The 12,816-nt window shown below is 36.2% G+C and overlaps 1 protein-coding gene across 12 annotated transcripts in view; it reads left to right on the forward strand.

Moving 5' to 3' along the window:
- LOC126335549 (ankyrin repeat and fibronectin type-III domain-containing protein 1) overlaps positions 1 to 12,816 on the forward strand; it is a 643,576-nt gene that overhangs the window by 556,200 nt on the left and 74,560 nt on the right. For all 12 annotated transcript variants that reach the window (XM_049998941.1, XM_049998944.1, XM_049998940.1 and 9 more), the window contains 3 exons: positions 5,715 to 5,903; positions 10,522 to 10,747; positions 11,099 to 11,231. In XM_049998941.1, coding sequence (XP_049854898.1) covers positions 5,715 to 5,903; positions 10,522 to 10,747; positions 11,099 to 11,231 — 548 coding nt within the window. The remainder of the gene's footprint in view (positions 1 to 5,714; positions 5,904 to 10,521; positions 10,748 to 11,098; positions 11,232 to 12,816) is intronic.

Genomic DNA, 12,816 nt, shown 5'->3' on the forward strand with positions numbered 1-12,816 from the left:
AACTTTCTCAGTAGAGTCACAAGTAACCATAAGATCCTAACTGACCGTGTATTTATTAAAAGAGGCTGGGGCAGCTGTGTCACTTTAAGCAAAATCTTTCAGATCTTGGTAGGAAAATGCTTACATTAATTGACCTCAGCCTGTGTGATAAAGCTAAAAATTCCTTTAAATCTTCCAGACCAGTCAATAATGATACCCTAGATACCTTAAACCTTCATTTGTAACAGATCTATAGGAGCCCTATGAATATGGAAAGGAGTATTAATGACAAATTTAACCTGTTTTATAATGAGTTTTTGTCACTGTTTGAAGCTGTATGAGAAAAATCATAGAAAACAATCTTTAGGCTACTAAAAGGAAAGCCTGCATTATTATAGTGATCAGAATTTCTTGTGGAAAACACGAAAGTTCCATGAATCACTTTTTTGATGATACCATAAAAAGAAGTATAACTTGCATTGTAATATTTTAAAATAGAATTATTAAGAAGTCTGAAATAATGTACATCACATCTGAAATTTATAACTCCAACATGAAAGCAACAACCACATGGCAAGTGGTAAAAAGAGAGAATGGAAAAAAGAGGAATGTATACCTGATATGGAAATAAGTCACTATGGAGATATTGTCTTGTCGTAACCATACTTAAGACCAAATTGGAAAGCAAAATCATCAATTAAATACAATACTTAGCACTGGAAGCATGTTTCTCCCGAATGCCAATGAACATTCAGAACAGAACTAACCTCCTGGATGGAGAGTGCAGGTATTTATACAAAAACAGAATATTCTAGAATGTACAGACATTACAAACACTGGAAATTTTAAGAACCTATCAGAAGTTATAAATGCTAAATAACAAATAATTCACGGTGATCAGTTTTGTACTGATGACCTACAGGACATAAGTGATGCTAACCACTAATTATTTGATGAAGAAATAATAACGTGTAAACCTGTGGGAAGCTGCTAGAAAATGATCGGTTTTGTGGGAAAAAACGGGAATGGAAATAAAACGAAAGTTGTTGGAAAAAAAACTGAGATGGTTGTGTAATGGGTGAAAGGAACTGAAGCTGTGAAATAGTATTCACGAGTTTACACGAAATGTTTGTAAACTTGGAACAATGGATTTTATAGCAGCGGTTATGTTGAAAGCGTTGAAAATTTTAGGTTATGGTTTGGAAGTAAATTACGTATTATTGAGTATAATTAGGCAGGATAAAATGTATGGTAGATTACGGAAAAATGGAAGATGAATACAAAGTGGAACTTCTTGTACAAACGAAAAGAGAAAGTAAGACGATAGAGAAGATTTCGAAATGCAACAGAGACAATAACAAACGTAATTGTTGGGTTCAAATTAATGACGATGTAAATAAAACAGAAAGAAACTTCCACATGGGAAAAATATATTAAAAATAAAGATTCCAAGACTTACCAAGCGGGAAAGCGCCGGCAGACAGGCACATGAACAAAACACACAAACACACACACAACAAAATTACGAGCTTTCGCAACTGGCAGTTGCTTCGTCAGGAAGGAAGGAAGGAGAGGGAAAAATGAAAGGGTGTGGGTTTTAAGGGAGAGGGTAAGGAGTCATTCCAATCCCGGGAGCGGAAAGACTTCCCTTAGGGGAAAAAAAAGGACAGGTGTACACTCGCACACACACATATCCATCCGCACATACACAGACACAGTCTGTGTATGTGCGGATGGATATGTGTGTGTGTGTGCGAGTGTACACCTGTCCTTTTTTTTCCCCTAAGGGAAGTCTTTCCGCTCCCGGGATTGGAATGACTCCTTACCCTCTCCCTTAAAACCCACACCCTTTCATTTTTCCCTCTCCTTCCTTCCTTCCTGACAAAGCAACTGCCAGTTGCGAAAGCTCGTAATTTTGTTGTGTGTGTGTTTGTGTGTTTTGTTCATGTGCCTGTCTGCCGGCGCTTTCCCGCTTGGTAAGTCTTGGAATCTTTATTTTTAATATATTTTTCCCATGTGGAAGTTTCTTTCTTTTTTATAACCACTAATTATTGTATCTAAGTTAGGAACATCAACAAAAAAACTTAAAAATGTCATAGAAATAAGACTTTTTGTCATTAGCTCCTAAGAAAATACAAGATAGAAGAATAGCTAGACAAAAATGACAGAAGTCGTAGTGGACAGAACATGTGTAAACTTCTGTATTAGTATTATCATTTTTGCACTAAAACATACTATATGTATTCAATTTATTCAATGCTTCATAACTACATTGAAGCAAATGGTAAGTATTAATTTTAGCTATTGCAGATTATTAAATATTTAGTGGTGAAGAAGATAGCCCGAAGTTAAGCCCATGGTCTGGGGGTAGTGTCTTTCACCAGTGGTCCAAACATCATGGTTCCCATATTTGATCCAAGCTGCCTTTTAAATTTTGAATAAAAATCAGCAGCAGTGAGAACCAAAGACTTCCGGTATAAGGAGTCACCCTCATTCTGCCAAATGCCTTTTCAGAGAGGGCAGATAAGTGGACAGAATTTGATGGCAATCTCTTACTCTAAGAGTAGGAAATGTCCCATTAAAGGGAGAAGAATCAGCAGTGATCAACAACATGAGGCTGTAGAAGGCAATGGAGAGCATCACAGTAAAGACACACTATGTGTACCACACGGCATATGGCCTGTAATTGAAAAAGTGACATGATGATGTCTCCATTGGCAAAATATTCTGGATTAGGCCTTCATTTGGATCTTTGAAAGGGAGCTGCCAAGAGTGAGGTGACCATGAGAAATGACTGAAGTAACATTCTTTGAGTTAGAATATGTAGTGCCAGAAGTCTGAAGATGGTAGGAAAGAGAAACACAAAGGCTGAATCTAGATGTAGAGGAAGTCAGTGAAGTGAAATAGAAAGAGGATAAGAAGTTCTGGTCATATGTATATTGGGTAATGTCAACAGCAGAGAAAATGGTATTACAGGAGTAGGAATAATTACTAATAGGAAGGCAGACAAGAGAGTGAGTTATTGTGAACAGTTGAGTGATATGTATGATCTCATCAGAATCAACAGCAAACCGACACCAAAAACATTAGTTTAGGTAACATACCAACATCACAAGCAGAAGATGAAGAGGTAGAGCAAGTATATGAGGACACTGATTGGGTAATTCAGTGTGTAAAGGATGATTATAATCTAATAACAATGGGGTGTTGGAACATGGTACCAGTGGGGGGAAATAGATGGAAGAATTATAGAAGAATATGTGGTTGGTAATAGTAATGAGAAAGGAGAAAGACTAATTTCTGCAATAAATTTTAGGTAGAAATAGTAAATACAAGAGAAGCAGGTATACTTGGAAAAGGTCTAGAGACATGGGAAGATCCAATCTGGAATACATCATTGTGAGACAGAGATTCCAAAACCAGATATTGGATTGTAAGGTGTACCTAGGAGCAGATTTAGACTTGTGTCACAATTTAGTAATGTTGAAGACTAAAGTTAAGAGAACTGTCTGGAACAATCAGTGTATAAAGAACAAGGATACTATGGTACCGAGGAATGATGAGATGAGTTTGAAGTATTATAAGGCTATAGATACTGCAATAATAAACACCACAGGAGGCAATTAGTTGAAGAGCAATGAACATCTCTAGAAATAGCAGTCACAAAAGTTTAACAGAGAAATATAGGTGCATGGAAAGTATCTACAAAGAAACTGTGGGTAACAGAAAAATTACTGCAACTGATCAACAAAGTAGAAAGTTTAAAAGTGGTCAAGGTAAGACAGGAATGCATCAATGTAAGTCACTTAAGAAATGTGAAGAGTAGAGTACCCAAGGCGAAATGGCTGCAGGAAATATTTGAAGAAATTGCAAAATTAATGGCTGTCAGAGGGACTGAATTACTATGGTCAGCCAGGGCTGGTTTGGTGGTCTCATGTAATTTAGTGTGGCATTTATGTTCTCGGTGCCACTTTTTCTGCTGTGCATAAAGTTTCTCCAATGTATACCCAGCCACAGTTGTAGTATGTTTGGTAGACCTTGGTTTGTGATGGCCTAGATTAGTGGTTGACAAAGTCATTTGTCAGCAGAGCCAAATATCAATGCTACAACAACTGAAATTTTTTTTTCAGAGTCAATTTAAAAAAAAATGAACTGTATAGGAAAGTACATTATCATTAACTTAATTAGAGCACTCCTAAGCTATGCTAAGCAAAAATTTTCTTCAATCTGATACAGGTATGTTCGTTGAGGTTGAACTGCTTCCAACTCTTCCATTCACGATCATCTTGTATTCATGTTTTGTGTCTGCTTTCATTCATCCTCTGTATAGGTCAGAACCATCTCAACATACCTTTCTCAATACTCAATACTACATATTTTTTCACTCAACAACAATCTGTAAAACGAATAAAGTTTACTAAAAATTTTAAGTCTTAGTTAAACTGTAGATGCATTGAATAAGACCTGATGTCATCTTTAATAATGATATTATCTGTTAATAACATTAAAATGTATGGTATCCCTAAAATTAACTATGACAAAGACTGACAAACAATAATGTGAACAATGACCTTGCATTTCCTTCGAAAATAAGTGAAGTGGGTATGTTGTTATTCTTAATTTTGGGTACAATGTCAGGTTCTCATCATGGTTATCAGTTTATTCTTGATAAGATTCATGCTGTAAAACTATTATTTATGTGAATATGTAGACATGACTAAGGAAAGAACGGCAAATGCTAGTTTTCCAGATGATTATGAGAGTCAGGAATACTGTTCCAAGCATTAAAAATCAATGTATCTTCCTTGTCTAGGCCTTTCAAAATAGACAACTTGTGTTTTAAACTAAGTTCACGTGTGTTTTTCTCCAGTGTTTCTATATCAGCATAAAGATATTAAAATTTTCAGGTCCATAATTTTTTTTATCCAGCAATTTTGGAAACCTGTTGAGAAAAGCTTCCCTCAGTTTTAAAAGTGTTGTTTTGAAAAAGCAATGTCAATATCAGAATTATTTTATTAATAAAATTATAAACAGCTGACCAGTTGCAATGGATAAAGAATTCTTTACCTAGGTTTCGACAAATATAAATTTGTCTTCTTCAGAAGGTGGCAATTTTACATTAGTAAGGACTAATGTATCATCGCCGTTTTTACAAATGTTGGCATAGATCCATTTGTCAAAATCTAAATATAGCCCTAGAATTAGGGTTTGTCACGTAAATATAAATTAGTACATGGATCTTGCAGAGCTCATAACCAAGTAAGTGTAATTGGTGAGCGTAGTTAGTCTAACTTAGGTATTTGTCAGCAATTTTATTTGATATTTATGATCTGCTTCTAGGGAATCAGAGATTTGCTGTGAGTCTGTGTATTTCTTTGTCCTTTTGTGGTGAGCTTGTTTTATTTTGCTTTTGTAATTAATGCACTGACATTTTTGTTTTTAATTTTCCTCTGTTAACTGTAAATCTGTGTTGCAGTATACTCATTACGTTGTCTAGGGAATACAGTGAGTTAATGGATGAGTGATTCCAACTTCTTTTCCATGATAATTTAGCCACCCACATTAACAAAATTGAACTTATAATGGAACTATATTGAAAAGTATGGGACTGCAGTTTTTGGGTTTGCCAGTACAAAATTTTAATCAGTGATTCACCTAACTGTTGTGTTTGATCATTGTCTTTGATATTTAATAAATTACTTTAACTTACCGAGTGATACTATCATGGTTAACAGTGCAATGGAGCTGCTCAGAAGACTTTAGCCCGCTGGCGGGTGAAAGAGAGATTCTTGATATGAAGCAATTGGAATGTCATATTGGTGACCTTACGCAGGGGTGCCGATATTACTTTAGAGTTGCCTGTGGGAATCTTAAAGGCTATGGTAACTTCAGGCTGTCAACACCAGCGTCTGTGGTACCATCAAGTAAGTACAGTGTTAGTCAAGAGTTTAAATTTCCTGTTAAAGTGAGGAAATTGTTGCTGATTTGAAGATAATATTCAAAAAATCAATTAGCATGTCTATGAAATTGTTACAAGTTGTCCTTTGCAGTCTGGTTTCAAAGTCAGACACAATATTTCACAGGAAGATGAGTTAGTTAATTTTTTATTTATCCACAGATTATTTTACAATGACATTAGACATGTCAACTTAATACAACAATAACACATAGCTAAAAGTTAATGAATGTACAAATGTATGATTATTTACAAGTCTGGTTTGTTTCAAAATTAATATTAACACTATTTATTCTATCTCATGATGGGTCAGTACACACACTGGACTCACTGCACGCACATCCTTGTACCTCACATCAGATGCTGATGCCCCAAACTAATGGCAGCTTGTGCAGAATTTTACCAATGTGCTGCAATGTGTTGGCCTACAGCCTTTTGAGTTACAAGGTGATCAGTGGACAGTATTGTTAGTGTAATAATTAACAACAGCTTTCTTAATGAGCGTGTGTTGGGTTGTTGGATTAGATTAGATTAATACTTGTTCCGTAGATCATGAATACGACACTTCGTAATGATGTGGAACATGTCAGATTAATAAAAGATGTCTTTACAATATATTACATTACACAAAGTATAGCATGACACTAATGTTTAAGTTGTTTTTTCCCTTAGTTTATATCTAAAAATTCAGCCAATGAGTAGAAGGAGTTGTCATCTAGAAATTCTTTTAATTTATTTTTAAATGATAGTTTGCTATCTGTCAGGCTTTTGATGCTGTTTGGTAGGTGACCAAAGACTTTTGTGGCAGCATAATTTACCCCTTTCTGTGCCAAAGTCAGATTTAACCCTGCTTAGTGAAGATCATCCTTTCTCCTGGTGTTATAGCTATGCACACTGCTATTACTTTTGAACTGGGTTGGATTATTAACAACAAATAGATTGCTATAGATGGTAGTGATGGCTAGTTTTAACAACTGATTGGCCAGTTGTTTGTTTTGTTGTTAAGTCTGTTTTTTCAGTTGAATGAAACAACTCTATAAAACTAGTCTCTGTGGCCACATTAGTTACACAAATGTTTTAATTCACTCTCAATGTTTGAGTGGTTTCACTTATTTATAGCCAACACACTGACATAAGTCTCGGGCGAGTTTCTCTCAGTCTCTGGGTTTGAGTGGTTTCATTTTCACCCCTTTCCAGAACTGAGACTAGAATTGCCAACTTTTCTGGAGGCAAACAAAGTCACTTATTTCAAGGAGGGCAAATGAAAAGTATATTTCTAAAATTGAAGTATTTTCAAATTTTAAGTATTTATTTGCTTATGTATAAATTTTTTCATATTTCTGGGTTTAAGCATGGATTTTTTGTTGGTTTTGAAAGCTCAATAACTGGAGCTGTAGTATAAATTTATGTTTAAATAAAGAAACAGTTGCATTTTTATTTAAATTTGTTGAAGCTCTGTTTCTCGCTTCCTGCACCCGTCACTGATCATTAGCTTTCAGTCAATTGTGAGGTGATGTCAACAGAAAACGTATAAGATACAATTTCTTAGTGTTTGGTGACTTAATCACTTGCTTTTTAAGCATATATTATCACTTGTCAGAAGTATTTTTTCATGATAAATATTTGTCATCACTTGTTAATTTTCTTTGAATTTCTTTAATTAATACAATTTCAGAATATGAAACTCCTATTCATAAATATGGACAAAAACTGCACTAAAAGCTACTTCAAATAATTTAGCTAAAAGCTACTTCAAATAATTTAGATTAAACAGAATCTACAGCTGTGATAAACTTCATGGAAAAAATAAGTTTCCTGCATTGGCAGCTATTTATTTTCATTTTATGTTTATTTTACATAATACGTCATTTCATCTGTTAGTCATTTTCAAGTAAAATGTTTAACCCATTAACTGCATCTGTTTTTGGTGACAGTCATTTTTATGCGCTGTCCATGGTTGGTACAGTTTGTAAGCTATAGTCATGATATTCAGTACAATATAATCAGTAGCACATAACTACGCTGTTTGGTACTGTCTGGTAGCATCACACAATTTAGTAACCCAAAACATATGTAGTTAATAGTTTAAACATATTTGCTTCTTGAAAATAGCTCTACAGCCAAAACAACATAGTATGCAAAATAAAAACAAAATGGAAATAAATAACAGCAGATGTAGAAGATTTATTTGTTTCTAGAAACTATTTATTAACATTCAATAAAAAGCAATTACTGGATCAATAATAAAAATGATAACCTGTAACAACAAAGTGCAGTCAACAATAATGATGTAACAATGCCAAAAGACTCAAAAGTGTCTGCTTGGAACAGAATGTGCCAGGGATTAGGCGACTCCAATTGTCAGTCCCAGCAGTTCTGAGGGATGTGAAAGTAGTTAGGTAGTGTTTACAGATTGGTATTTCAATTTCACAGTTAAGCTAGTACTTGAATGTGAACAGTACTTCTTCATGCCCCTGTAATGCTAAACCTGCTGCTTTTCAGAGGTTGCAGTATGTAAACAGGTTTTTGTGAATGAGTGTGATTTGTATGTATGCAGCTGGTAATGTAATTCTCAGCACGATATACATTGCCTGACAAAAAAGTGAAGCACCCAGAAAGGAAAGAGGAAACAAAATGAAACATCATGGGTTGAGAGGGTATCTGTCTGTTACGATAATGAGTCAAATTTACAAAGAACTTGGCAGTATGACTCACGTATCAGTATGGCATGGTACCTCCTCCAACCTGGATGCACGCACTAACTCATTGGGAAGGACATCGTAGACATATTGTATTCTGAGGCAACCTGGCCCACAACTCTTGTTACAGGTCCTTGATATCCTGAATACTGGCACTAGAATGGAGTTGATGCACAAGCTGGTCCCACACGTGTTCTGTTGGAGGCAAATCTGGGGATCTTGCAGGCCTTGAGAATACCTGAACATCAAGCAAACAGTTCATAGAGACATGTGACACATGTGGATGAATATTGTTCTGGTGAAAATGGTAATGTGATACTGTCGCATGAGAGGTAGCAGGTGAGGATGCTGAATTTCCATGACAGACCATAGTGCCATCAAGAGTTCACTCGGTCACTAAGAATTGTGATCTGATGTTGTACCTGGCACCCCATACCCTAACACTAGCAGTTGTAGTGTTAATGGCAGCCTATGCATGAGATGGTAATTCCCTAGTCTGGCTGCTACTAGTCTATGAGTAATGGTGTGAAATGACATAGACTGTTGCAAGAAGCCCATTGTTTGTTGATGGATGGCAGGCATAGATGTGAAGGCATTATGATTTGCTTGGTGCACAATACATTGATCCTCCCTCGTGGTGGACAGACGTGGTTACCTGGAACCTTGATGCCTGCCCCCACATTCACATGAAGTTCAAGAGCAGGCCATTGCCACATTCAAACACATATCCCACACATTTGGGTAATGTATGATTTGACAAGCCAGGCAAATAAAGACCCACCGTGAGGCACCTTTCAAACTCTTTCAGGAGCTGATAATGCTGTCTAACATGGGTATGCATCATCTCCGTGTCTATCACAGTGATCACTCAACGTCAGACACTGTGGACACCCTTAACATACCCTACCAGGCCTGGTAACAATACTAAATATGAACAATAGTAATGCACTCAGATGGCCATTCTACCTCTCACAGAGAACTTCTGTTCTAATCATTTACCTGCCACCAGTGGTGTGTATATGTATTAAGTTACATTTACAACTGACTACATCTTCTGGGTGCTTCACTGTTTTTTTTCTCTTTTTTTTAGGTAGTATATTTACCTTCCACACAAATAAATGGCTGAATCAAATTATTTTTAAGTAATGGTCATCATCACACCTTTTCAGTAAAATGAAATGCATAGTCTCCAAAATTTTTCAGTGTTCCTCTCTTCTTCACTATGCCTAAGGCAACTTCTGTGTTCAGCTTTACATCACCAATGATATATCAATGAATAACATTTTTATTGCATATGGAACAGCTTCATGCACAGCAATACATAATAAGGAAGAATCAGTCTATTAAGTATGTAATTAAATCAGCATGTATAATGCTTATTGTGTCCACTTTTGTAGCAGAATTGTGAGGGTGGCTGACTGCCATTTGGGCTCCTAGGTTTGATTCCCAACACTGCCAGGGATTTTACCTCATTGGGAGGACTGGTATGGGGTGCACACAGCCTTATAAGGCCAGCTGAGCAGCTACCAAACCATTTAGCAGCAGTTCCAAGGTAATGGAGCTCGACAACGATCAGAGAATGGTGTGCTGATCACACGCCCCTGCATAACACATATGATGATGCCATTGGCAGAGGATGACTTGGTGGTCAGTCAGGCCCAACTGGCCTGCCAGAGTCAGAACATGGCATGGTAGAACTGGCAGACTGTCGACGGGATCGGGCTGCATACCCGGACATTATTAGAAGAACAAATACGCCGGGAAAATTTCAGAAGTCACTTACTGATTTCCCTGTTGTGGACTGAATGGGGTTTATTAGGTTCACTGATGGCCTGAGTTATTATTTTGATATTTAACCTAATTTATTTGCATCTCTTGTGTCATTAGGTTGGCGAGATGTGGAAGGTCGAGAGCCCAGGTTTGCAGGAAGGCTACGGCTCCTGGATGATCTGTTTGCAGAAATGCGTAATACTCGACCTGAACATGCTGCTGAAATAAAGGCTGCTACCCAACCAGGTGAAACACCTGGGTTACAAAGAAGAAACCAGAGAAAGAAAACTACTATTAAACAACTTTTCACAGTTGCTTCAAAATTCCAGAAAAATTTAAGGAGGTATGTAAAGGTTCTCATTAAGTAGAAATTCATTTATGTCTATATCCTGACATGTTGTTTACTTGATTTCTTTATAGAAACTAATAAATCCATTTGTCAATCGTCCCAGAGAATCATAGAAACTTTTTCAGAAGTGCCACTGCAAGCATGTGGCTTCCATTAGTTCATTTGTATAACAATGAGCTGTGATAGCATAGATAAAACCTTGTGTTAGCTTAAATAATTCGAATGCAGTGGTTCTAGATCTGTTCTGTGCAGTTTCAGTTGTAATGCAAACTGAAGCTCACAAGGAAAAAAATTGCTAAAATATATCTAAATTAAGTTTTTGAAATGCTGAATTCCTTTCCATAGGGGTGTATTCCTTGCCTGTCTGCTTTATCATGAAGATAAGGTGCTGGTTACAAATGAAGATTTCTTACCTGTTATTGAAGTAGATGAAACATACCCAAGCTGCATCTACAATGATTTCCATTGGCTTATGAAGGTAAGTGTTCTTTATTTAAAAATGTTTTAACTTGATGTACTTCACAGTACAATATTGGAAAGAACGGAGAATTTTGTGTGTGTAAATAATCCAATATTAATAATTTATATCATCCTTGTGAATACTGTAGCCTTAGTTGAATCTTAGTGTGTGTTTTGTTATCATCTGCAGTCAGTAACTTAAGAAAATTTCACTTTTCCTTTTTAGATTAATAACTATACTTTCTGCCCCTAATGTGATGTGGACATGAACCACAAATTGCAAATAGCACATTCTTTGTTGTCTATGACCCATTAAATGCATTCAGAGAATAATGTGATACATGAGCTGTTTTTCCTACAAATGTGAAATCTTTTGTCTGTTTATCCTGAAATGCCTGAAACCTCCATAACTTTAAGGATCATACATTCATAAGAACTATAGATTTCATACGGTTCTCCACTAACAAGGAAGCAATGGAAATAGTTTGCTATAAGTAGTCTGTGGATCCTTCTCTTCTTACTCTTGAAAGAAAATACTGTAGTGCCACTCCTGAAGTGTGAGTGACACCATCAGCTACTCATTAGCATATTCTAATTTCACATAATATCACTGAATAAAGTTGTAAAGCCATTCAAATATTTTAAATGATCTGTTAATGACATGTGGTGAATGTTGTACAGAAGATATTGAGCTTGATGGAAAGTGTGTGTGTGTGTGTGTGTGTGTGAGAGAGAGAGAGAGAGAGAGAGAGAGAGAGAGAGAGAGAGAGATAGCACTGATCCCAGTTAACACAAAAATTGTTGGACTTTATAACAAATAAATATTTCCTGATTTTCATATGAAATGTATCTTACTTAATGATGTGCCTTTTTTTGTAATTATAATGTTGGACCAAACTGCCTGACACTCAGAAATTAATACATTTGAATTATTTAACGATATTTGGGTTTATACTGTGTGTTTTATGTTCCAGTGTCAGGCATATGATAACCTTTTTCAACGTGGAATATCTTAGTTTGTGTACAAAAGTTTTTGCACAGATGCATACTGGTTGTTTATATGAGAAACTAATATGTATGTAATTAGATGTGGTACACTGATCCTCTTGTTCTATAATACTACACCTTATAACATATTAAACATTGTCTGTGGAAAATTATAATGTGTCTTATGTCATCGCCTACTTAATCAGTGATACATATGCAGTGCATCTGGTCACCACTAATATGAATACAGCACTGAAGGGGTTTGCCTAAACACCTGGTTGGATCCTTGTAACTAGCTGTCAAAGCAGTTATTGTTATACAAGCACTGTCCGAGTCATAAACAAAAGCAATGAGAAATGACATAATGTTAATATAACTATTATGTGCCATGCAACTGGAGGTGCAATAAGAACACAGCCCAAGTAAACAATGCAGAACCTTTGTGGCTGGTGTGTCCCCTTTGGCTTTGCTGTTTAGGCCACCAACTTGATGCTCGTGTAGGAGTGGTTGCTGTATGAGAGGGTGAATGGTCCCAACATAGCATCCCTCTTCCCCTAATGAAAAAGAGGATGTGGCCCACCTTGAAGTCTCAGGGAGTGATTGTCTCCTTACTGGTG

Source organism: Schistocerca gregaria, chromosome 2 (genome assembly GCF_023897955.1).
Source record: "Schistocerca gregaria isolate iqSchGreg1 chromosome 2, iqSchGreg1.2, whole genome shotgun sequence".
NCBI classification, from domain to species: Eukaryota; Metazoa; Arthropoda; class Insecta; order Orthoptera; family Acrididae; genus Schistocerca; species Schistocerca gregaria.